The sequence below is a fragment of the Notamacropus eugenii genome, chromosome 4 (genome assembly GCF_028372415.1).
Source record: "Notamacropus eugenii isolate mMacEug1 chromosome 4, mMacEug1.pri_v2, whole genome shotgun sequence".
NCBI lineage: Eukaryota > Metazoa > Chordata > Mammalia > Diprotodontia > Macropodidae > Notamacropus > Notamacropus eugenii.
In genome coordinates this window covers 200,322,942-200,347,415 of record NC_092875.1, presented here as the reverse complement: position 1 = coordinate 200,347,415, position 24,474 = coordinate 200,322,942, and the positions used below count along the sequence as shown (strand labels likewise).

Sequence of the window (24,474 nt, the reverse complement as noted above, 5' to 3'; positions counted from 1 at the left end):
AGAGAAAATTAGAATGTGCAGGTGCAAGCACATGCATAAGTAGAAGGATAGAATGCCAGAAGATGTGAGAATGAGGTGAATAGATCATTTTTTTTTAACTCAAGTAAACTGTTTCCTTTGGGCAGCTAGATGGTACAGTGGGTAGAATGATGGGCCTGGAGTCAGGAAGACCTGAGTTCAAATCCAGTCTCAGACGCTTAGTACTTGTGTGACCTTGGGCAAGTCACTTAACCCTGTTTGCTTCAATTCCTTATCTGTAAAATGAGCTGGAGAAGGAAATGGCATATCCCTCTTAATATCTTTACTAAGAAAACTCAAAGGAGTCACACTACTAAAAATGACCAAACAGCAATAAAAACAGTTTTCCACTATCCTTTTAAAATGAATTTGCCCATAGTAGGAAGAACACTGGAAAGGAAAGATCTGAATGGTGGTCTTTTCTTCTCTTTACTAGGTTGAGTACGCATGGGGTGAATGTACTAAGTGTCATGGGAGCCAAATATGGAAGTAATTAGGTAGTTTTGTAGAAGCAAAGTAGTGACTGTATTAGATGATTTCTTAGGTCCTTTACAATTCTGTAGTTTTTTGATCATAGAGAAGATATGGTTCTGAATGATGACCAGACCAAAAGACATTATGTTTTTTTTTGCTATGTGCCAGGCACTGAGAGGCCCTGGGGCTACAGTAAACCAAAGCAATATTGTCCTTACTCTCAAGGAACTTTCTCTTGGGGGAGATATGCCAGATCTTTCGTAAATGGAATTCTTGTTCAAAAATAACTTGGACTAGATGGGTTCTGAAAGCCCTTCCAGTTCTTGAGCTTCTGTAAAATGTTGAGGCTTTGTATATTTCATCATCTCCACTCTCCCATTCCCATAGCAATAATTGCACTGTTTGCACCCTAAGAGAGTGGGACCCTTGGGAATAAGGCACTGGCCACTGAAGAGTTGGGGTGTTTGTTAAGTTGTGAAGAGTTACATACTAGTTTTTGTTTATTCACTGAAAGAGTTTTTTGGATACACAAAACTTAGGAAAACCAACACCTGATTAAATGATTTTTTTTTTGGTTGGGGGTGGGATGGTGGTGTTTCAGGTATCTCTTGCCCCAGATTTCTCAGCCTGTCGTGTGTATTGGAAGACGTCCCTCTCTGCTGAGCAAAATGATCACATAGAAGCAGTTTTAAAGAAGAGTGCTTCACGTTTCAGGTGCTACCATTTTGCTTTCTAAATGATTCTACATTATAGTTTTCATGCTGTACTAAAGCTTCCCCACAACATTCCAGTGTTTTGTTTGTAGTTAAATTATCTTAGATTTTCCCTTATTAATTACGTTCCCTTTTATGGAAAATGTTGGGTAATTTTCTAGGAAATTCATAGCATACTTTGGCATTTTGTGAAATAGAAAGTACTTTATATTTAATGCTTTCAAAAATTGTTTTCCTCAGGCTTAAAGTATATGAACAATACCTTATTAACTGGAACTCAGTACAATTAAACATTTAATAAGAACCTACTGTGTTTGATTTGAGGAAGAAACAGAGTTTAGATAAAATAGGGTCTTGTTCAACCCAACTAAGTGTAGACTTCAGTTAATCAAAAATTCCCTATTTCATACTATACTTTTAGATGAAAGGAACAAATTTCAAGAACATAAGCTCATATAAAGGATTTAATTTTTTTTTAAAGTAACTTATAGGCAACATCCCAGGGTAAGCACACTGTTGTTCCTCAGTTGTTTCAGTCATGTCTAACTCTTCATAATCCCATTTAGGGTTTTCTTCACAAAGATAGTGGAATGGTTTGCCATTTTCTTCTCTAACTCATTGTACAGGTGTGGAAACTGAGACAAACAGGGTTAAGTGACTTGCCCAGGGTCACACAGCTAGTAGGTGTCTGAGGATGGATTTAACCTATCTCTTCTGCCTACCTCCGGGCCCAGTAGTCTATCTATAGTGCCTCCTAGCTGCTCGAAGGGAAGCACATGTTTTTGCCCAATCTTCTGTATCTGTACTAAAATACCATGAAAATTGGTGAGTATAATGATGGTTTTGAAAGTATTATATAATCCCGAAACACAAATCCCAGAAAAGTTAAATTATATTCTCTATAATAATAAATGAAAGTATGTACATTCATATTTTCTAAAATGCTTTATTGTTGATCTTTTGATGCATTCCCATTAACCCCAGTGTAACTTCCCATTAACTTCAATAAAACATTCCTGCATCACAATCAATAATTTAGTATAGCTAAGCAAAGTTATACATATCAACATGTTGTTTTGTTGTTCAGTTATGTCGGACTCTTTGTGACCTCATGGACCATAGCACTCCTGTCCTTGTGTCCTCCACTGTCTTTCAAAATCTGTCCAAATTCATGTTTGTTGTTTCCATGATACTCTTATCTATCTCAGCCTCTGCCATGCTCTTCTCCTTTTGTCTTCAGTCTCTCAACATCAGTCTTCTCCAGTGAGTCCCATATTCTCATCATATGGCCATAGTGTTTAAGCTTTATCTTCAGTATTCAGCCTTTCAACAGATAACCTGAATTAATGTCTTTAAATATTGAATGATTTGATCTCTTTACTGTTCAAGGGATTCATCAGAGTCTTCTCCAGCACCACAATTTTAAAGTGTCAGTTCTCTAGCACTCAGCTTTCTTTACAGTCTAACTCTCACAGCCATACTCTCTACTGTAAAAACCACAGCTTTCTGGACTTTTGTTGACCAGGTAATGTCTGTACTTTTTAGTATGCTGTCCAGATTTGCTATAGCTTTCCTTCAAAGGAGCAAGCATTTTAATTTCATGTTTGCGTTCACCGTCTGCCATGATATTTGAGTCCAAGAATATAACATCTGACACTGCTTCCATTTCTTCTTCTATTTGCCAGGAAGTAATGGGACTAGTTGCCCAGATCTTAGTATTTTTGTTAAGTTTCAGCCAACTTTTACACTTTGCTCTTTCTCCCTCATCAAGAGGCTTCTTAATTCCTCTTCCCTTTCTGCTACCAGAGTGGTAGTGTCTGCATATCTGAGATTGTTGATATTTCTCCTGGAAACCTTAATTCTGACTTTTAATTCATCCAGCCTGGCATTTCACATGTTGTACTCTGCATGTAAGTAAAATAAAGTGACAATGTACAGCCTTGTCATATTTCTTTTCTGATTTTGAATCAAGTAATTGTTCTGTGTTCAGTTCTAACCGTTGCTCCCTGGCCCTCATGCAGGTTCCTCAGGAGACAAGCAGGTTGATCTGGCATTCCTCTCTCTTTGAGACCTTACGGTATTTTCTTGTGATCCATACAGTCAAAGGTTTTAGTGTAGTCAGTGAGGCAGAAGTAGATGTTTTTCTGAAACTCCTTTGCTTTCTCTCTAATCAAGGGAATATTGACAATTTGGTCTGTAGTTCCTCTGCCTCTTTGAATGCGAGCCTGCTCTTCCAGTAATTCTCCATTTACATATTGCTGAAGTCTAGCTTGCAGAATCCTAAGCATAACCTCCCTGGTTTGTGAAATGAGCACATTGTATGGTAATTTTAGCATTCCTTGGCATTGTCCTTCTTAAGGATTGGGATAGAAATTGATCTTTCCAACCCATTGGCCACTGTTGTGTTTTCCAAATTTGCTGGCATATTGAGTGCAGCACTTTAATAGCATCATCTTCTAGAGTTTCCATTGGACAAGGAATTGGCAGATCACTTCAGTATCTTTACCAAGGAAACCCAAAAGAGATGGCCTCTGAGGTCAGAAGGTGTCTGATACTCTACTAGGGAAGAGCGGAAGACAACTACAAATAGATCCAGTGCTAATGAAGTGGCTGTACCAAAGCCTAAAGGAAGTTCAGCTGCAGATGCTTCTGGTAACAAAAGGAAAATCCAACTGTAAAGATCAGTATCACATAGGAACCTGGAATGTTAAATTGGTGAACTAAGGAAGCTGGATGTGGTCAAACAGGAGATGGAAAAATTTAATGTTGATGGCTTGGGTGTTACTGAACTTAAATGGACAAGAAGGGGTAAATAATTCAGATGATCACTACATATACTACTGTGGGTAAGAATCCCTTGGAAGAAATGGAGCGGTCCTCATAGTCAATAAAAGGGTGAAAAAAGGAGTACTAAGCTATATTCTCAAAAGTGACTGAATGGTATCTGTTCAAATCCAAGGCAAACTCTTTATCATCACAGGAATACAAATCTGTTCTCTAACCACCGATGCCAAAGATACCAAAGTTGGTCAGTTCTAAGAAGACCTACAACATCTTCTAGAAATAACACCAAAAAATGATGTCCTGTTCATCATAGGAGATTGGAATGCAAAAGTAGGAAATAAAAAGAGAAATGAAATAACAAGCAAGTTTGACCTTGGAGGACAAAAATGAAGCAAGGCAGAGGCTAATAGAGTTTTGTCAAGATAATTCACTGATCATAACAAACACTTTTTCAGTACCCCAAAAGGTGACTACATGGACATCACCAGATGGTCCACATATAAATCAAATTGAATATTTACTTTGCAGCCAAAGGCAGAGAAGCTCTATACAGTCAGTTGAAACAAGACCAGGAGCTGAGTGTAGCTCAGATCGTGAGTTGCTTGTTACAAAATTCAGGCTTAAATGGAAGCCTAGGTGTGACCTAAACAACACCAAAACATTGGTCATGTCTGAAAATATATACCTTATTTTGCACCTATAATCTACCACCTCTGGTAAGAGGAGCAAAGCATACTTTGAAATCACAATTGGTTCAGTAATGTTTTCCTTTAGATTATTGTGATAATTGGGTAAATTGTTCCACTGATCCTGCTTTCTTCACCCTGCACAGTTCAAACAGTCCTCCAGAGTTGTACTAGACTAAACTTAAACCATGGGTGGGGGATCTGCAGCCTTGAGGCCATATGTGGACTTCTAGGTCCTTGGTTGTGGCCTTTTGAATGAATCCAAATTTTACAGAACAAATCCTTTTATTAAGGGGATTTATTCTGTGGAGTTTGGATTCAGTCAAAGAACTGCACTAGAAGACCTTGAGGGCCACATGAGGCCTTGAAAGCTGCAGGTTCCCCACCCCTGATAAATCATTCAAAATTGAACAGAGTATCTTTTACCTTATCTCCTCTCCTCTTCCAGACTTCAGTATTTCTGACTAAGGTACCACCATCCTTCTTCTCTCCTAGATTCATCACCTCAGCATTATCCTGGATGCCTCATTATCTGTCTCTCCACATATGTAGCCAGTCGCCAAATCTTCCCATTTTTCTGTCTCTACAACATCTCTCATTTGCAGCCTCTTCTCTCTGCTCACACACTGACCACCCAAATTGAGTCCCTCTTCACTTCTTGGTTCTATTATTTCAACAGCCCCCCAATTATTCTCCTTCCTTCAACTGTTTCATTCTTCCAGACCATCCTGCACACTGTATAGTGTATTCTTTAAGCACGGATCTGGTCATGTGATTCCTCTACTCAATCAACTCCAGTGGTTTCTCCTAGATCTCCTCTTGTTGACTTTTAAAAACCTAGTCAACCTGACTTTGACCTGTCTTTCTAGTCTCCCTCTCCTGTAGCTAAGCTGATCTTCTCTCTGTTCCTCACACATAAGATTTCATCTTCCATTTGCTTGTCTTGGCAGGGGCCATCCTCCGTGCTTGAAATACTCTCTTTCCTTACCACCCCTTCACAGAGTGGCCTTCTTCACTGAAGATACAGCTTATGCACTATCTTCTGTAGGAAACTTTTCTCTCTCCTATACTACTTTGTACGTATTTGTATGTATTAACTTTGTGTTTGTGCTGTGTATATTTTCATATTGTTTCCCTCTGTTACAGTGTAGGAGTAGGGAGAGTTTCATGTTTTGTGCTCGTATCCCTGGAATCCAACACAGTGCCTTGCACATTGCAGTGTTTACATCACTTAAAACAATAAGTAAATACTGTCAATAATATGCTTTGCATACAGTAAATAACAAACACTTTGATATTTGTTTATTGATTCCTGTTTGTCATTCCTAACAACACAATTTGTTCTGCCCTTCTCAATTTAGTCCCTGTTTTGTTTCCAATTCTTTGGTACTATAGAAGGTGCTATTATAAATATTTTTGTGTATTTGTGATCTTTCTCTCTTTCTTTTACCTTTTTTGGAGTATGTGCTGGTATTGTTGGATCAAATAGTGATTTTTCTGGCATGATCTCAGATTGTCTTCTGTAATGGTCAGACCAAGTCACAACTCCACCTCGGTGCATTAATGAGCCTTTCATTCCACAGCATCTTCATTGTTTACCATTTTCATCTTTTATCATCTTTGCTAATCATGTCTGTAAAGTAAAAGTTTAGAGTGGTTTTAATTTTTCTTATTAGTGATTTGGATCCTTCTTTCATATGATTCAGTGTTGATAGGTTGAATTTCTTTTTTGAAAACAACCATATCCTATCCTTTGGCCACTTACCTATTAGGGAATGACTCTTCTTCTATAGAAGGGAACCTAGTATTGGACTTGCATTCTTAACCTCAGTTTTCTTAACTGTAAAATAGAGATCATAATAGCTCCTATCATAATAGTTCAGATTTGTTGAGTCTCAAGGTGATAGGTGTAAAGTGCTTTACAAACTTTAAAACTCTATATAAATGTTAGCTATTATTAGCAATTACATTTTGGTGTCACTTCCCTACATATCTTGAATGTCAGACTTTTTTCAGAAATAGTTTTGACAGACATTTTTTTCTCACTTCACAGTTTATTTTTTTAGTAAGCTTAAAAAATTATAAAATAAAATTATTTTATCTTTTGATTACTTTTATCCTTTGATTGAGAATTTTTCTTCTAGCCATGGCTATGCAAAGTGCTTTCTTTTCTCTACTTATTTTTTTATATGGTATGACATATTTAGGTCCTGCCTTCTTTTGGAACTCATTGCTTCACATGGTATAAGATGTTGCACTAAACCTCATTTGTTCCAGACAACTCTCTAGTTTTCTTACCAATTCTTGTCAGAGAGTTCTTACCCTAGTAGTTTGTGATCCTAGGCTTATGGAACACAAAGCTATTTTATTAAGTTGCTTCTGGGTCGTTTGCCCAATTAATATTTTGGGAAGATTTTCAGTAACAGTGTGTCTTATTAACTTTGAGGTAATTCGCTTACCCAGAATATTTTATTTCTTTGACTCACAATTCTACCATTGGACGGATACTCCACGGAAGTCAATGATGAAAAACAAGGTCCAATATATTACAAAATATTCGTAGAAGCACCCTTTATGGTAGCAAAAATTCAAAATAAAGTAATTGCCTCCTGTTTGAGAAATGACTGAAAAACTGTGGTATGTGGATCTAATGGAATATCATTGGGCAGTAAGAAATGGTGAATATAGTGAATTCAGAGAAACATGGGAATATTTTATGAACTGGTGGATAATGAAATAAGTAAAATCAAGAGAACAATGAACATGGAGACTACAATAAAATAAATGAAAAGATCATGAAAAAGTGAGCCTGCCTTTTGAGATCTAGGTGAATACATTCCTTATTGTAGACAGAATCATGAAACCTGTAGAACAGAATATTGCAAGAGTTATAAGGTGTGATCAATGTATTAGATGTTTTTGGTTGTTTCTCAGTTGTCACTTCTCAGAAGATTTAGTCTAGAGTGGAGGTGGTTGACTGTTGTAAAGACAAAAGGTATAAGTAAAAGTATTTAAAGGAAAAGAATGTTCCTTTCCTCAAGTTTTTAAATATTTGAGATTTATTTTATAGTAAAGACTGTATTACATTTTTAAGTACTAAGGAGTTCCTATTTTTTACATGACTCACTACAAATTTAAATATTGTCATCATAATCTTTTTTATGAAAGCTGAACCTGTATTATATGAAATTTGTATCAGATAGAATACTTGGCAGTATTCATAAAGAAGGCAGGTAGGTGGCACAATGGATAGAGTGCCAATTCTGGAATCAAAAAGACTATCTTCCTGAATTCAAATCCAACCTCAGACACTTACTAGCTGGGTGACCCTGGGCATTTCATTTAACCCTGTTTGCCTGGAGAAGGAAATGGCAAACCCATTCAGCATCTTTGCCAAAAAAACCGCAAACAGGGTCATGAAGAATCAGATATGAGTGAAAAATGACTAACCAACTATAAAAGAATTTTTAAATTATGTATAATAATAATAGGATAGGAAATGATAACTTGTGGTATAGGGAGCTTTCAGATGAAGAAACTCCTATAAATGCAGGTAGGCACCTTTACTGCAATTTTATAGTCTTAGAAAGTTTCCTGGAGCGCACTACGGGATGAAGTGATTTACAGCCAGTATGTCTCAGAAGCATGTCTTCCTGGTGCTGAGGCCTACTGTCTATGTACTATGCCATGTACTGCCTCTCTGTAATACTAGCTGACGTTTATATAGCAATTGAAGGTTTGCAAAGCAGTTTACATGTATTATCTCATTTGATTAATAATAATCAGATAAGTATCAGAAGGCCTAGGTTCAGACACCAGCTCAGCTACTTATTCAACAAACATTTATTAAACACTTACTATATACTAAGTGCTTATTAAATGCTAGGCACTAAGGATGCAGAGACAGCATTTAAAACAGTCCCTCCTCTCATTTATTTTTTTCTGGGGTGGAACAATAAATGAATGGAAAAATAAATTCAGTAAAATTAAAGGAGAAAGTATTAACAATACTAAGGGATTCAGGAGATAATTCCATTGGGAGGTGAGCACAGTGGATAGAGTATGGGGCCTGGAGACAGGAAGACCTAACTTCAAATCTGGTCTCAGGTATTTTCTAGCTATGTGACCCTGGATGAGTCACTTAACCTCTTTTTGCCTCAGTTTCCTTAGCTGTAAAGTGGGATAATAAGAACACCTACCTCTTAGGGTTGTTGGGAGAATCAAATGAGATAATATTTGTAAAATATTTACTATGGTGCCTGGCATGTTGAAGTTATATTAATATTATGTGTCACCTGAGTTGAGCCTTAAAAAAGACTACATAGCCTTAAGGAAGTCATAAAACTTTTTTGACCTCATCTATACAAAGGGACTGAATTATTTCTCTGGTCCCTTTTAGGTCTAAATTCTGTGATCTAGTGAATTCTGTATTATTCACTTAATTTTGAATGATGACGTTTTTAAGCTGAGTTTTACAGAATCATTGCCAACAAATTTTTCACTTGGTAATATTCTAATTAAGAGGCATAACTGATCAGAAAGCTTGTGAATTTTATACAGTTAGGTGACACAGTGGGATGGGATGCTGGGTCTTGAGTCAGGAAGACCTGAGCTCAAATCCTACCTCAGAAACTATCTCTGTGACCTTGGGTAAGTTGCTTAAACACTCTCTGTTTAGATTTCCTCTGCTGTAAAATGAGGATAATAATAGCACCTACCTCACAGGATTGTTTTGAGAATCAAATAAGATATTTATAAAGTACTCGGCACAGTGCCTGGCACACTGTAGGTGATTATTAAATGTTCATTTCCTTTTCTCCTTAGTACAAATCAGTATTCAGAATATTGTGATATAATAGAAAAAGCCTGTATTTAGACGTGGTTTTGAATATGGACTTTGATGTTTCCTTGCCCTATGTTAGTTACTTTACCTCTTTGAGTTTCAGTTTCCACATCTGTAAAATAAGAGTAATACTTGTACTAGTTATGCCTCAGAATTGTTAGAAAGAAAACATGAAAAAATTTTGTTCAAAATCTTAAAATATTCTAGTAGGTATGAGTTTTTGCTATAAAAATACTTTTAAGGATCCTAATTAAAAAAAAAACTAGTGTGATTATGACTCTACATTGTAATCTTTTTTTTCTCATGTCAGTGGACTGCAGGAGACTTTTTTAGGCTTGACATTTTAGTTCTAGAAGGTTGGATTTCTAAACTAGCTGCTTGCCACTGATTGCAAGTCATAATGTGTTTTTAACATCATCACACCTCTCCAGTAAATGTCATGGTAAAGCTGAGTAACTCTTTGGGCCTTCTGTTCTTTTTAGGCATCTTTTGATTACCCGTCAAGTCCTAAGAAATGTTCCTCCAATAGTATTTATTCGTGATAAAGGAAGTGCAGCAATAGCAGAGGTAAGTAAAACTTAATATCTGATGCCACATATAGATAACATTAGCTTGGTGGTGGGAATTTTATTTTGCAGATATATTATTCCTTTTGCTAGGAAAATGTACTTTTTCCATTCTTGTCCTGGAAAAGAAATAAGTTTTAGGGAAAGGAAAACTTGATATGAACATGTTAAAAGAACTTAAAAATTGAATCTGTTGATAATTAAATTATTATCCCCAACCTTTCCCAGAAGGGACCTTGTAAGCAACAACCCCCTCATTTTTCAGATGAAGAAACTAAATCACAGAGAGGTTAAGTGACTTGCTTAGTTACTCACACAGCTGGTAACTGTCTACTTTCCTGTCCATTTACATTTCAAGTGTAAAGGAGCCCTATCCTTTGTCTCAGTTAAATGAGGATCTAGTTTTCATTTTCTTAAAGCCTCTTCATTCATTGGACAAGTTTTTTTTTAAATTTTTTATTGATTGCTAGACATAAAATACTGTCTTGGGGTACTGACAAGGGATACTGCAATTTCAGCTTATATAGGGAGTGGGAAGGGTGGCTGGAGGCATCTTCTGATTACATTTCCCTCTTACCAAAATTGCCCTTCACCTGTATGAAAAAGGAAATGGTAACCTTTCCTTCCCATCATCACACTATGACATTTAAACTTGTCAGTGATGACTGGTGAAACAAACTGATCTGACCTTTTAAAACTGGCAGATCTTCTGGTCATTCCTGATTCACTTTTTAGAGATCTCTGTAGAAAATTCCAGTTTTGCTATAGACTTATCCAGTTTATGAGATTCATGCTAAAGGTATGACAAGATAATTTTCAGTGATATGACCTTTGGCATAATTCTGACATAGAAGGATTTTGCCTTTGATAATCTTCAACCCTCCATTCCTAATCCTATTACTTTCTCAGTCCCTTCCCTTTCCTTTTCTTGTAGCTTACCTTTGTCAATTGGTGTTTAGCAAATAGCCTGCTAAGATCCAAAGGAAAGAAAGACCTTCAAACTGGAGTCAAAGGGTAAATGTCCAAGTCCTTTAGCTTTACCCTTGGGTATCACTTATTCCCTTTGGGCAAGTTACTTAGTCTTTTTGACCCTTTGTTTCTTTATATGTAAAATAAAGATAATAGTAATAGATGCATCCTTCCCAGAAATGATTACATTTTAAAAAGGAAAATATGAAGGTGATTGAGCTGCCTTGCTTTCTCCACTTGAAAAAAGGAAGACTTTTAACTTCCCCCTCTAGTTTTGCAAAGATTTAGGTACTTGGTTATTTAATTTCATGCCCAATTGACTATGACTGATGATACATCAGGGATCTGGGATTTCATTGATATGGGTGTTCTTCCACTTACACATATTGCAACTCCTTTATAACTTAAAATAGATGGTCCTTAAGAGTTGCTGGCCAAACTAGAGTTGGTCAACCAAATTTCATTGGGTTGGTTGTCATCTAACAGACTCATGAACTGTGATCCTGAGGACTGTATTTGAAGCTTTTCCAGCCTGCTAGGACCTGCCAAAATTTGTGCTCCATTAGTATAGCTTTGGCCCTTGAAGAACTCAGAGTCAATTACATGTCGGGCTTGTCAAGATATGACATCCAAATAGGTCTTTAGTGGAAGTTGATTATAGCAAATGAAATAAATCTCTTAAATATTTTTTTGAAAAACAATAATCATCCAATTCCAAAAACATTACTTGGAGAGAATAAATTTGATGAAATGTTTTTTTCCTAATAATTGAAACCTGAAATCTTATGGTTGGTTTGTCTTTTGTTAAATAATGCTGAGGTGTTGATCTAATTGAGGCATTTTCTCCCTTTAGAAGCAATAAATTTATGGAAAATGTTTCTTAAGGTGCATTTTTATAAAGTGAAACTAGTGGAGAAAGGTGCTGAAGAGGACACAGGCCTTTTTATTGGGCAGCCAGTGAGAGGACTTGTGAAATGACATAAAGTAATCTGCTTCTTGACCTTTACAGATGTGGTCTCACCTGTATGTGATCATTGCCTGCTATCTGTCTTCCTTAGAGTCAGTTTATTCCTTGGTTTTAGGTCAAGGCTACACAGCAAGTTGGTGATAGCACCTTAGTATAAAAGTCATATTTTGATTCCTTCATAGTCATTCATTTGCATTACTCAACAGCCTTTCAGCCCACAAGAGAGGATTGGGCAATGTTATGAAAATGAATATTTAATAACACTATTTGGAGCATTTTTCAAAAATACTTTAAACATCCAAGAGAAATACTTGTGGAAATGAATCAAGGCAGAACATGAAGTCAGTTCAAATGCTTCAGCACTTCAGAGAAAATACTAAATAATCAATAAACATTTATTAAGTGCCTACTTTGTGCCAAAGATTCAAGGAAATGGTTTAAAAAACCTAGCTGTTCCTTAGAATATTGTGAGATATAGGGAGAATCATGTAAATTGAAGTTTTAAGATCAGCACTTGAGCCCATTTTAAGCTTCACAGCAGTATTAAAATTTGGAAATACAATTTTGTGAGGGGTGGGGAACCTGTGGCTTCAAGGCTACGTGTGAACTTCTAGGTCCTTGGGTGTGGTCTTTGACCAGGTTTTATAGAACAAATCCTTTCATTAAGGGGTTTTGTTCTGGGAAGTTTAATTCATTTCAAGGGCTGCACTTGAGGATCTAGAGGGCTACATGTGACCATGAGGCCGCAGGGTTCCCTACCCCAGTTTTACATAATAACTTAATTTTATTTGATGCTTTGAAGTCTACAAAGTAATCTTAAAACAAGTGGGATTGTGCAGGTATTGAAAGTATAAAGTTCATCATTTTGATGATGAAAAAAACTGAGGCTTTAAAGATGAAGTGATTCCTAAGGTGATGTAACCAGAATCATGGAATCCTAGAGTTACATGGGACTGAACTCAATCATCTTTTCTGGCCCATACCTAAAGAGGAATATCTCCTGCAACATCCCTTTGTACTGGTTACCAGATTCTTAATGATCTCCAGCAAACGGGCCTCACTATCTTCCAGGACAGTCCTTTTTTTTTAACGATGCTTATTATTTAGAAATTTTTTCTTCTAGTCTAAACCATCCTTTCTGAAACTTAGACTTCCTGTTCTTTTGTCTCTGAGACTAAGCAAAACAAGTTTGATCCCTTGTTCATAGGAAAGCCTTTTAGATGTAAGCCTTCTAAGTTTTCTCTTCTTTAGGGTAAGCATCCCCAGTTTTTTTCATCCTTCTGTGATCTCCAGTAGTCTCCCTGCTCACCCATTTTTGAACACATTCCAGCAGGCCTTGAAGTGTGGTACTTGGATCTGAACATGGTGTTCAAACATAGGTGTTTTCTGACCTGTGTAAGGTACAGAACGATTATCATGTCCCTCTTTCTGGGTACTGTGCTTCTCTTAAGGCATCCTAGGAGCATTTGCTTTCTTGTGAATTTTTTTCCGAAGCATAGGACTTTATAGTCATCTCTGTTAAATATCATCTTATCAGATGACACCAATTGTTCTAGCCATTAAAACCTGTTGAGTCTTGACTTTGTCACCTACAAATTTGATAATCATACCATCTCTGCCATTGACCAAATGATGGATTACAGTACTGTTATAATGCTACAAAACAGTATAGGTCCCAAAACAGATCTCAGGGCATTTTCTAGAGATCTTTTTTTCAGTTGATATTGGCTTGTCTTTTTGTGGAATCATTCAGCCAAATTCAAATGGTATATGGAATGTTCTGGGGGTTTGAGGGTTTGCTGTAAAGCCTTTTCCAGGGTTGTTATCCACCTTTCATAGCTGCCTATCACCTAGCTTTCACTTTTGACTTCAAGAAGTCATAGCATACACAGTGGCCACACCTCAGTGAAACTCTCTTGGTAGACAGGCTAAACCAGGGTAAGGGTAACTGACAAGCCACAAACCCAACTGAATTAGGGGGGATGTCTACGCCAAACATGTCAAGACTTCTCTTGGCAGAATGGTTGGATGAGAATAGTTTGTTCCAACAGCCATCAAGGTGGTTGAAGCAGATGCTATGAAGCACTTAGAGTGGTTAGAGCTTAGTCAGACATAAAATGTGCCAGGGTCATTCACTGCATCACAAGCCACTGCCAGTCATCTTGATTTTTGTCTTGCCACTGGACCTTCAGTGACTCTGGAAGAGATAGTGAGGCTGATGACTTTGAAACTCTGCCTCACTTAAATCCAATTCATGATCACCCTTGTGATATTATTGGTCCTCTTCAAAAACAAAGAATGAACAACAACAGTATGCTTGGATTTTGTCAGAAATTGAAGTTCATGTTACCAGGCTATTCATGTTACCAGGCTATGCTATGTAGACTTAACTTTCTCCCTCCTTTAAAAAAAAATTAGGACATTTGTCCTTTCCTCCCCACATCTTTCAATTCTCTCTCATCTTTCAAAGATGGTTAATATCCACCTATGAAAGGTGGATAACAATGATCACAGCTGCCAGTCCTTTCAGAATCCTTTATGTAGGTTCTCTCCCAGCTCCACTCCTGATTCTAAACTTTTCCACCTCCTAACTATTAGTCTGTCTTACCCTGGTGATGTCTCCACTCCTTTGGTGTCTTTCTCTGATTTGTGAGCTCCTGCTTGGGACCCTCATTTCAGGAAGCACTCAGACTGCCGGTATTCACTTCTCTCCTGCTCCATTCCTGGTTTTTTGTACTTTTCTACCATTTGTACCTCTTTCTTGACTGCTTTTATCAGTTGTCTTCCCCCATTGAAACATAGAGTAAAAATAATAATTGAATAGTTCTGCTGTATCTCTCCATTGCCTGTTTTCATCATCTTGTCTACCCCAAACAGAGGTACTAACCCTGCTTTGATCTTCCTTTTAAATAAAACACAAACTAAAAAAAGTCACCTTGACTTTTTTCTTCAGCTTCTAAGTGAGCTAGTCTTGGGTGTATTAGTAGCAATAAGTTTGTAAGTGTTGAAGCTAAGACTTGAATCCATGTCTCTCTCTTAATTGCAAGTCTAATCCTCTTTTCACTAGAGCTTTATAGTTATAGTTGTTATCAAAATGTAGATAACTATTTTAATTTATTTTCCAGGTAAATCGGTTGCTGGAAATTGCTGACTTTGGACCCTCTGATGAAAAAGATTTGCCACCAAGTGATCCAAGGTAAATAGCCTGATATTTCCTGTCATGCTTAGCCTCAATTGGAGGCAGCTTTTATGAGCATATGATGTTCCTAACACACGATATGACTTTCTGTTGTACCAGAAGCATAATCAAAACACCTAGAATGTCTATCTCTTATATGAACTTTTCAAGGCTTATGATTTTATGATTTTATGTGGTCTTGATAATTTTGCTATATTTTTTAATATTTTGGTGTGGTGTTCTTTTCACTTACATTGTGGTAGTTACTATATATTTTATTTTCTTGGCTCTACTTTATTCTGTATCAATTCCTACAGATATTTCTATGCGTCTCCACATTCATCACCTTCAACATTTCTTACAGCACAGTTATATTCCATTGCCCTCATATACCATAATTTGTTTAACCATTCCCTAGTTGATGGGCATCTACTTCGTTTCCAGTTCTTAGCTGTTGCAAAAAGTGCTTCTGTTAAATATTTCAGAATATGTAGAGAATTTTTTCTTATTGATCACTTCGTTGGGATATAAGCCCAGTAATGGAGTCTGTGGTTCAAAAGATATGTATGTTTTAGCACTTTATTTGCATAATTCCAAATTGCTTTCCAAAATGGTTATATCATTGATGATGATTTACAGATCAATCCAGACCTTACTTCTGTTATAAATAAAGAATAGCCCACAGATCAGGTTCCTTACATTTCTGATTCTGTGATCCTATTTTAGATCTTCATGAGAGAGTTTAAAAATGAGCATCATTAGTTAACAACTGAATAGAGAACATCTTTAGAGATCTTTGGAAATAAGAATTGCTTTCATGCCTTGCCTGAAACAAGTAACTTGGAAAAAAAAAGTCTTTGCAGCAGGTTTCTATGATAAAGGTCTCATATCCAAGATATCTAAGAAACTGATTCAAATTACATGAATAAGAACTTGTCTAATTCATAAATGTCCAAAGAATGTGAGTGGATAGTTTTCAAAGGAAGAAATCTTAAGTTATCCACAACCATATGAAGAGATGATCCAAATTACTAATAGTTAGAGAAATGCAAATTAAACCAACTTTGAGGTTCTAGCTCATACCTATCGTATTGGAAAAGATGGCAAAAAAAGGAAAATTACAGTTGTTTGAGGGGCTTCACGAAAACAGGCACACCAATGATCTGTGGAGCAGAACTATGATGAAACTGTGAATTGGTCTACCTTGAGGTGGGGAACCTGCAGCCTCAAGGCCACATGTGGCCCTCAAGTGTGGCCCTTTGACTGAATCCAAACTTCACCAGAAAAATGCCCTTATTAAAAGAATTTGTTCTATAAAACTTGGACTCAGTCAAAAGGCCACAGCACCCAAGCACCTAGTAGGCCACAGGTTTTCTACCAGTGGTCTAGCTGCTCTGGAAAGCAATTGGGAACTATGTCCAAAAAAGTCAATAAACTTCTTTTTTGTCTTACTTATGTAACTACATTAAATCTATCACTTCAAAGAGATCAAAGAATGAGGAAATGTACTCATGTCTATAAAAAATACGTATAGCAGATCATTTTTGAAGTAGCAAAGAATTAGAAATTAAGGGGGTGGTACCTAAAGGGGCCATCCCTTGAGCAATTACTTAAAGAAGACTATTCGTTGAGTGGGTGTATCTCACTCAAAGAGAGAATGCTATAAGACCTTTGCCTGAAAGGGTCAAGGTTTCCTATTGCATCCTGGATCATCTCCAGTCATCCTGATGAATAACAGGCCACTGGACCCAGATAGCTCAGGAGAAGAAGGTGAGGCTGCTGACCCTGCACAGCCCTCACTTACTCAAAACAAAGTCAACTGCAAGTCATGTCATCATCTTAATGTCATGGTCCTCTTCAAGAATGAAGGACAAACACAACCATTTTCAGCTCCACCAACAATGTATTAGTATGGCTATCCTGCCACAGCTTCTCCACCATTGACTTTTGCCATTTTTGTCATTTTTGCCAATTTGTGGGGTATGACTAAAACTTTTTTTGCTTTGTTATTTCTGTATTTATTATCTAATTTTTCTTTACATGGCAAACAATTTAAATCATTGTTATACATGAAAAATGTAACTTCAAGTTACATCAAAGTGAAGATATATATATCTCTGTGTGTATCTAATATACATATATACACAAATATGTTTCTGTATAATATACATATATATACATACATATGTCTGTTCATCCTTTGTTTTCAAAGAAGAACATGACATCAGAAATGATGACATCACTTGCACTTGACTTTGTTTTGAGTCAGGGAGGGCTGTGCAAGGTCACCAATCTCACTTTCTCCTTCTGAGCCATCTGTGTCCAGTGACCAGATATTCATCAGGATGACTAGAAATGGGCCAGGATGCAATGGGAGACCTTGGCCCTTTTAGGCTGGCCTTTTCAGGTACTCACTTAGAGGGAGATAACACCCGTTGAGTGAATAGGCCTCTCTAAGAAGTAGTCAGGGAATGGCCTTTTTAATGAACAAAAGAAAAAATAACTAAATCAACAGAAACTGTTACTAGCCATTAAGTGGAGCTTGGGCAGATACCTATTGTCGTACAACCTATGGGCTTCAGAATGCACTGGGTTTAAGGTTTTGGGAACGAGAACGGAGGGAGGGAGGGAGGGAAACAAGGGAGGAAGTGAGCAAGGGAGAGAGGGAGGGAGGGACAGAGGGAGGAAGGAAGGAAGGAAAGAAAGACGGAAGGAAGGAAGGACATCTAGCCAGTAAACCTCAAAGGAAGAGGAGAGGGAGACAGAAGGGAGAGGGTGAGCTGGGTTATCCAACTAACTGGGTCCCCACTCAGGCAGCTCAGTCTACTCACCATCTGTGTTCATCCTTCGTTTTCAAAGAAGACCATGGCGTCAGAGAAAAAAATGTGTGTGTGTGTGTGTGTGTGTGTGTGTGTGTGTGTGAAGTGGTATAGGTTTTTTTAATTTATTAATTTTTTTTTACCTCAATTACATGTAAAGGCAATTTTTTGCATTCTTTCTTTCAAATTTTAAGTTCTGCATTCTCTTCCTCCTCCCATTCCCCACATTGAGAAGGCAAGTAATTTGACATAGGTTATACATGTGTAGTCATGCAAAACTCATTTCTATGTGAGTCATGCTACGAAAAAAATAGGCAAATTTTTTTAAAAATAGAGAAAAAGTACCTTTGATTGCATTCAGGCTCCACCAGTTCTTTTTCTGGTGATGGACAGCACCTTTCATCATGGATCTTTCAGAATTGTCTTAGATCATTTTATTGCTAAGAATAGCTGATATTCATAGTAGATCATCACACAGTATTGCTATTACTGTATACAGTGTTCTCCTGGTTCTGTTTATTTCACTTTGTATCAGTTCATGTAAGTCTTTCCAGGTTTTTCTGAGAGCATCCTACTTGTCATTTCTTATAGTACAATAGTGTCCTGTCCTATCCTATACAACAACTTGTTCAGCCATTCTCCAATTGATGGACATCACCTTCATTTCCAGTTCTTTGCCACCACTAAAAGAGCTGTTATAAATATTTTTGTACATATTTTTGTTTATCTCTGGGATACAGACCTAATAATGGTATTGCTGAGTCAAAGAGTATGCATGGTTTTATAGCCTTTGGGGCTTAATTCCAAATTGTTCTCCAGAATAGTTGAATACAACTTCACCAGCAGTGCATTATTAGTGTTTTAATTTTTCCACAACCCCTCCAGCATTTATCATTTTCCTTTCCTGTCATATTTGCCAATCTGATAGGTATGTGGTGGTAGCTCAGAATTGTTTTAATTTGCATTTCTCTAATGAATAAGTATTTAGAACATTTTTTCATATGACTATAGATAGCTTTTATTACTTTGTCTGAAAACTGCCTGTTCATGTCTTTTGACCATTTATCAATAAGAAATGACTTTTATTTCTATAAATTTTACTCAGTTTTCTATATATTTGAGAAATGAGGTTTTTATTAGAGAAACTTACTGTAAAAATTGTTTTCACAGTAATGATTACTGTGTTTCCCTCTATTCTATTTCCCCCGTCTTTATCCTATTCTCTCAACCTATCCATTCTCAAAAGTGTTTTGCTTCTTTTACCTCCTTTCTTCTGTCAGTCCCCCTCTACCACCATTCCATTCCCTCTTTGAGCCAATTCCAATGAGAATAAAGTTCACACACTTTCTCCCCACCCCCAACTTCCTCCTTCTTCTCCTTCACAAAATCCCTTTGAAGCCTCTTTTATGTCAGATAATGTACCCCATTCTGTCTCTCCCTTTCCCCTTTTTCCATTGCATTCTTCTTTCTCACCCTTTAATATTATTTTTTAAGATTATCGTCCCATTATATTCAATTCTGTCTACGTATACTTTTAACTGCCCTAATAATGAGAAAGTTTTTAGGAGTTACAAGTATCATTTTTCCATATAGGAATGCAAACAGTTTAACCTTAGTGAATCTTTTATGATTTCTCTTTTCTATTTACCTTTTTATACTTCTTTTGAGTCTTGTATTTGAAAGCCACATTCTCTATTCAGCTCTGGTCTTTTCATCAGGAAATCTTGAAAGTCCTCAATTTCATTTTATTATCCATTTTTTTCCCCCTGAAGAATTATACTCACTTTTGACGGGTAGGTGATTCTTGGTTGTAATCCTTGCTCTCTTGCACTCCGGAACATCATATTCCAGACCCTCTGATCCTTTAAGGTCGAAACTGCCAAATCTTGTGCTAGACTGAATGTGACTTCATGATAATTTGAGTTGTTTCTTTCTGGCTGCTTGCAATGTTTTATCCTTGATGTGGGAGCTCCAGAATTTGGCTATGATACTCCTGGGAGTTTCATTTTGAGATCTCTCTTAGGAGGTAATTGATGGATTCTTTTTATTTCTATTTTGTCCTCTGATTCTAGGGTATAAGGGAAGTTTTCTTGGATATTTCTTGAAAGATGTCTAGATTTTTTTTTTTATCATGGCTTTCATGTAGTCTGATAATTCTTAAATTATCTCTCCTGTATCTATTTTCTAGGTCAGTTGTTTTTCCAGTGAGATAACTTCACATTTTCTTCTGTCTTTTCATTCTTTTTATTTTGTTTTATTGTTTTTTGTTGTCTCATGGAGTCATTAGCTTCCACTTGCTCAACTCTAATTTTTAAGGAGTTCTTTTTTTCAGTGGGTTTTTGTGCCTCTTTTTCCATTTGACCAATTCTGCTTTTCAAGATATCCTTCTTTTCATCACATTTTTGTGATTCTTTTACCATTTGGTCTATTCTGTTTTTTAAGGTGTTTTCTTCAGTATCTTTTTTTTGTGTGTCTTCTTTACCAAGCTGTTGACTCTATTTTCATGATTCTCATCCTTCACTCTCATTTCTCTTCCCAATTTTTCTTCTACCTCTTTTACTTAATTTTAAAAATCCTTTTTGAGTTCTTCCATAACCTGAGGCCAACTTATAGTTTTCTTTGAAGATCTGGATAATAAATTAGGGCTCTGCTTCCCAAGTGAAGGGGGTCACAATCACAAGCTTCAGATATTTTGTGCAATTGTTTTCAGAGGGAACCCATAAGTTTTTGATTCTTTCAAGGAGGTATGATCTAGGGAGAAGTGTTCTAGTGCTCCTCCTTGCCCTGGGACTGAGATCTAATACTGTGACCCAGCACAAAGTATGGGCAAAGTAATAGAGCCCTGCCCCTGGCTCTAGCAAAGGGACGCCTGTAATCCGCTTCTGATCATTTGTCACATCTCCTTACTATCTGTTGACTGAGAGGTCCAGAAACTACCATTGCTGCCACTGATTTCATTGTCCCAAAGGCCTGGTTTGCTGGGGCCTGGTCTGCACTAGTGTGGCATTCTCACCCTGGTGCAACAGACCTTTCTTACTGACCTTCTAAGTTGTCTTGGGCTGGAAAATTGTTTCACTCCATCCTTTTTTGGGTTCTGGTGCTCTAGAGTTTGTTTTGGGGGCGTCATTTAAAGGTACTTGGAGGGGTTTGGAGAAGAGCTCAGGCAAGTCCTTGGCTTTTTCTCTACCACTGTGGCTCTGCCTCCCTTCCTGATCCCTTGAAGTGATGTAGTTTGTAATCATGGCCTGTCCTAAATGTTTAAGAGCTGTTATATAAGGATCATAGTATAATTCCACTATGTGCGTAACTCTAAATAGTATTTGAAAATTGGGTTGGCCACTTGACAAGGGTGAGAGATGATAAATAGCTAGATGCATAGATGCTCTACTTAACTTCTCAGTTATCAGGAGAAAGTAAGAATGATCTCCAATACATTGAGTAAATTTCTGTTGTGAACACATAGAAAGAACATGGATATAAAATTCACAGGAGATAGGCATGAATGGGTTATGATCTCCTTTGTGGGTAGAAGCTTCCAAATCCATGAAATTACAGATCCACTTAAGAGTGTGCTCGACACTTGGGATACAAAGATAAAAGTGGAATAGTCACTCCCTTCAATGAGTTTGCTTACGTTCTGTTTGGAGAGACAACTTGTACATACATAGATATAGATATGTAAATTAGACAAGGCGAATTTTGAAGAGAGGGTATCAGGAACTAGGAGAATAAATAAAGGCTTTATGCTGAAGTTATCATGTGAGTTGTCTTTTTTTTCTTTTGCCAAAATAATTTTTTTCTATTTGGATTTTAATTTTTTTCAGTGACAGTCTGCCTTCTTTCCTTCCCATCTCATTTCCTTCCCACCCCCATTGAGAAAGGAAAATAAAATCCATATTACAAACATGTGTAGCCAAACAAAATAAATTCCCATATTGGCCATATCCAAAAATATATGTCTTGTTCTACTCTTATAATAGAAAAAAGTCAGTTTGTTTTGTAGAGGGTGTGAAGAAGAGTAATGTGTAATAAAACTAACAAGGTGGAATGGGGCCAGGTTGTGAAGGATTTCAAATGCTAATTAATTCACATTTGCTCCTGGTGAAATTTATTGAGAAGGGGAGTTTCATGACCAGACCAGCCCTTTAGGAAAATCACTTGAAGCTGTGTAGTAAATGAGTTAGAGTGCTGTGAGACTTGAGGCGGAAAGACCAGTTAATGAGGCCATTGCAATAATCCAGGTGAAAAGTGATGGAGACCAGAACTACAAGTGTATAGATGGAGAGAAGGGGACAGATGTGAGATTGTTATGGAGGTATAAACTGTAAGATTTGACAACTGATTAGATATGTGTAGTGAGTGAAAGTGAGGAATCAAGTATAATGCTAAGATTGAAAACCAGAGTGATAATACAAATGCTGAGGCTCTTGATAGAAATAGAAAAGTTAAGAAGAGGAATGGGTTGGAGGGTAGGGGGAGGAGTTGAAGATACTGAGTTCCATCTTGGCCATGTTGAGTTTGATATGGCTATGAGGACATCCAGTTCGATATGTCAAGGCAGAAACTTTTAAGAATAGAGAATGGATAGGTAAATAGAAGTGTAATTCTCTATTTGAGTTGTCTTTTTCTATTGTTGCCATTGGCAGGCATATTTAATAACCAACCTTCAAATAGTCATTTGTTCCAGAGAGTAATCATCAGTGTCTGCTACCAAGACAAGTATAATCTCATTTATTTCCCAGCTTTATTAACTCATCCTTCATCAGTAAAGAAAACATGGAAGACATCTTGGTGTCTTTAGCTGTTGAAACTTCTGTGTGAAAAGCTCAACACTAGAGGGTTGGTTTCTGCTTTTTTGGTCTACAGAAACTCAGGAAGTTTGTCTGCTAAGGTATAGAGGGATTTTAACCAGGTTTGTTGGAAGTAGTTCCTACACCAACATAAGAATGAGTCTTTGTCCTTAAAAGTTATTAGATCATAGATTTAGCACTGAAAGAGATCTTCAGAAGCCACTTGTCTAGTCTAGCTCCCTCATTTTTATCCGTAAAGAAATGAGGGCCCGGACAGATGATATTACTTTCCTGCCCAAAGTCATATAGGTAGTAGTAAGTAAAAAGTCAGGATTTGAACCGCAGACTTTTTTGTTTCCAAGTACAGTATTCTTTACCTTGCATCAAAGTAGCTGTTAAGTCTGGTTTTTTTTTTTAAGCTTTTAGAAGAGGCATTTATTCAAATGCATAGCATAGAATAGTAGTGACAGAGTATTCCCTCTAAATATCCACAGAGGGTGAAGTAGGAAGAGTGGGCACAAACTTAATATACAATGCAAATGAGGAATAGTCAGTCAACAAGCATTTATTATGTGTTCACTTACTGTGTACCAGGTATGCTGCTAAGTTTTAGGGACACAAATACAAACAAAAAAGAAAGATGGTCTCTGCCTTCAAGGAGCTTTCATTCTTGTGGAAGAAGACAACATATAAAAGGGACATGAAAAGCAGGATTGGGAAAAGTAGTAAGGGTACATTGGAGAGGAAGGAGTTGTATCTCTGAAAGGGTATGATGGCATGGCTGCAAAGTCCAGAAAGTCAGAAGCAAAGCCAGGAGTTAAATAAGCCTGACTGGGGCCACTCCCCAAAATGTATACCCTGGAGGGGGGGAGGGGGGATTCACTAACAGGAACAGGAGACTTGCAGGAGTACAGTTCCAGGGTCAGAAGGAAACTGAGGCACAGGGGCAACATCTAAAGAATCTGAAGCAGAACTAGTAGAGGAAACACTGATAGGAAACCTAGGTTTAGGTACCTTACAACTCTAGAAGAGCAGAGCCTCCATCTTCTTTCTTTTTTCTAGGGAGCCCTTACAAAGGGCATACCCTTACATGATTGTCCTTACCCCATAAGGATAATAAATGACTTTAAACTACATTCTCAACATTGTCTTTTCTTGTATCTCATAGGTTATTGATAATTATCTCTAGGGCAGACAGTAAAGTACTATTCCTTCCTTTATTCTGTACTTTTCTAGCCAAGGAGAAATAGCACTTTACAATATAAGTAGCCTTCTACAGATCTTGTGGCTAAGGCTAATATTTTTAATGTCAACATTAAAGTGAATCCAGTGGATTTGAGCTGAGTGTATTACGAATAATGACAGGATAGTTTCCAGTCAATTAAAAAAAGTTATGTGATACTGACTTTTATATACTATTGTAATATATAGTACTTTCTTGGCAAAGAAGCAAAACAATACCAGTTGGCTTCCCATGATGTATTACTTACGAGCTGCAATACAATTTATGACTACCAAATGATTGAGAAAGGAGAAGAAACCAATTGCTCAAGACTTCTGCATCCAGGTTTTTTCAAAATGTGTATTAATAGATTCTGTCTCTACTTCATTTCTGAATATGTCCCTTTCCCATTTTCTACTGAGTGACCTATCCCTCTAAGAGAAGA

At 37.1% G+C, this 24,474-nt stretch overlaps 1 protein-coding gene across 1 annotated transcript in view; it reads left to right on the top strand.

The window, feature by feature from the left end:
* RBFA (ribosome binding factor A) overlaps window positions 1-24,474 on the top strand; it is a 30,553-nt gene that overhangs the window by 4,708 nt on the left and 1,371 nt on the right. Inside the window, exons 4-6 of the mRNA XM_072604015.1 lie at window positions 1,094-1,206; window positions 10,001-10,085; window positions 15,146-15,216. Of these exons, the coding sequence (XP_072460116.1) occupies window positions 1,094-1,206; window positions 10,001-10,085; window positions 15,146-15,216 (269 nt within the window). The remainder of the gene's footprint in view (window positions 1-1,093; window positions 1,207-10,000; window positions 10,086-15,145; window positions 15,217-24,474) is intronic.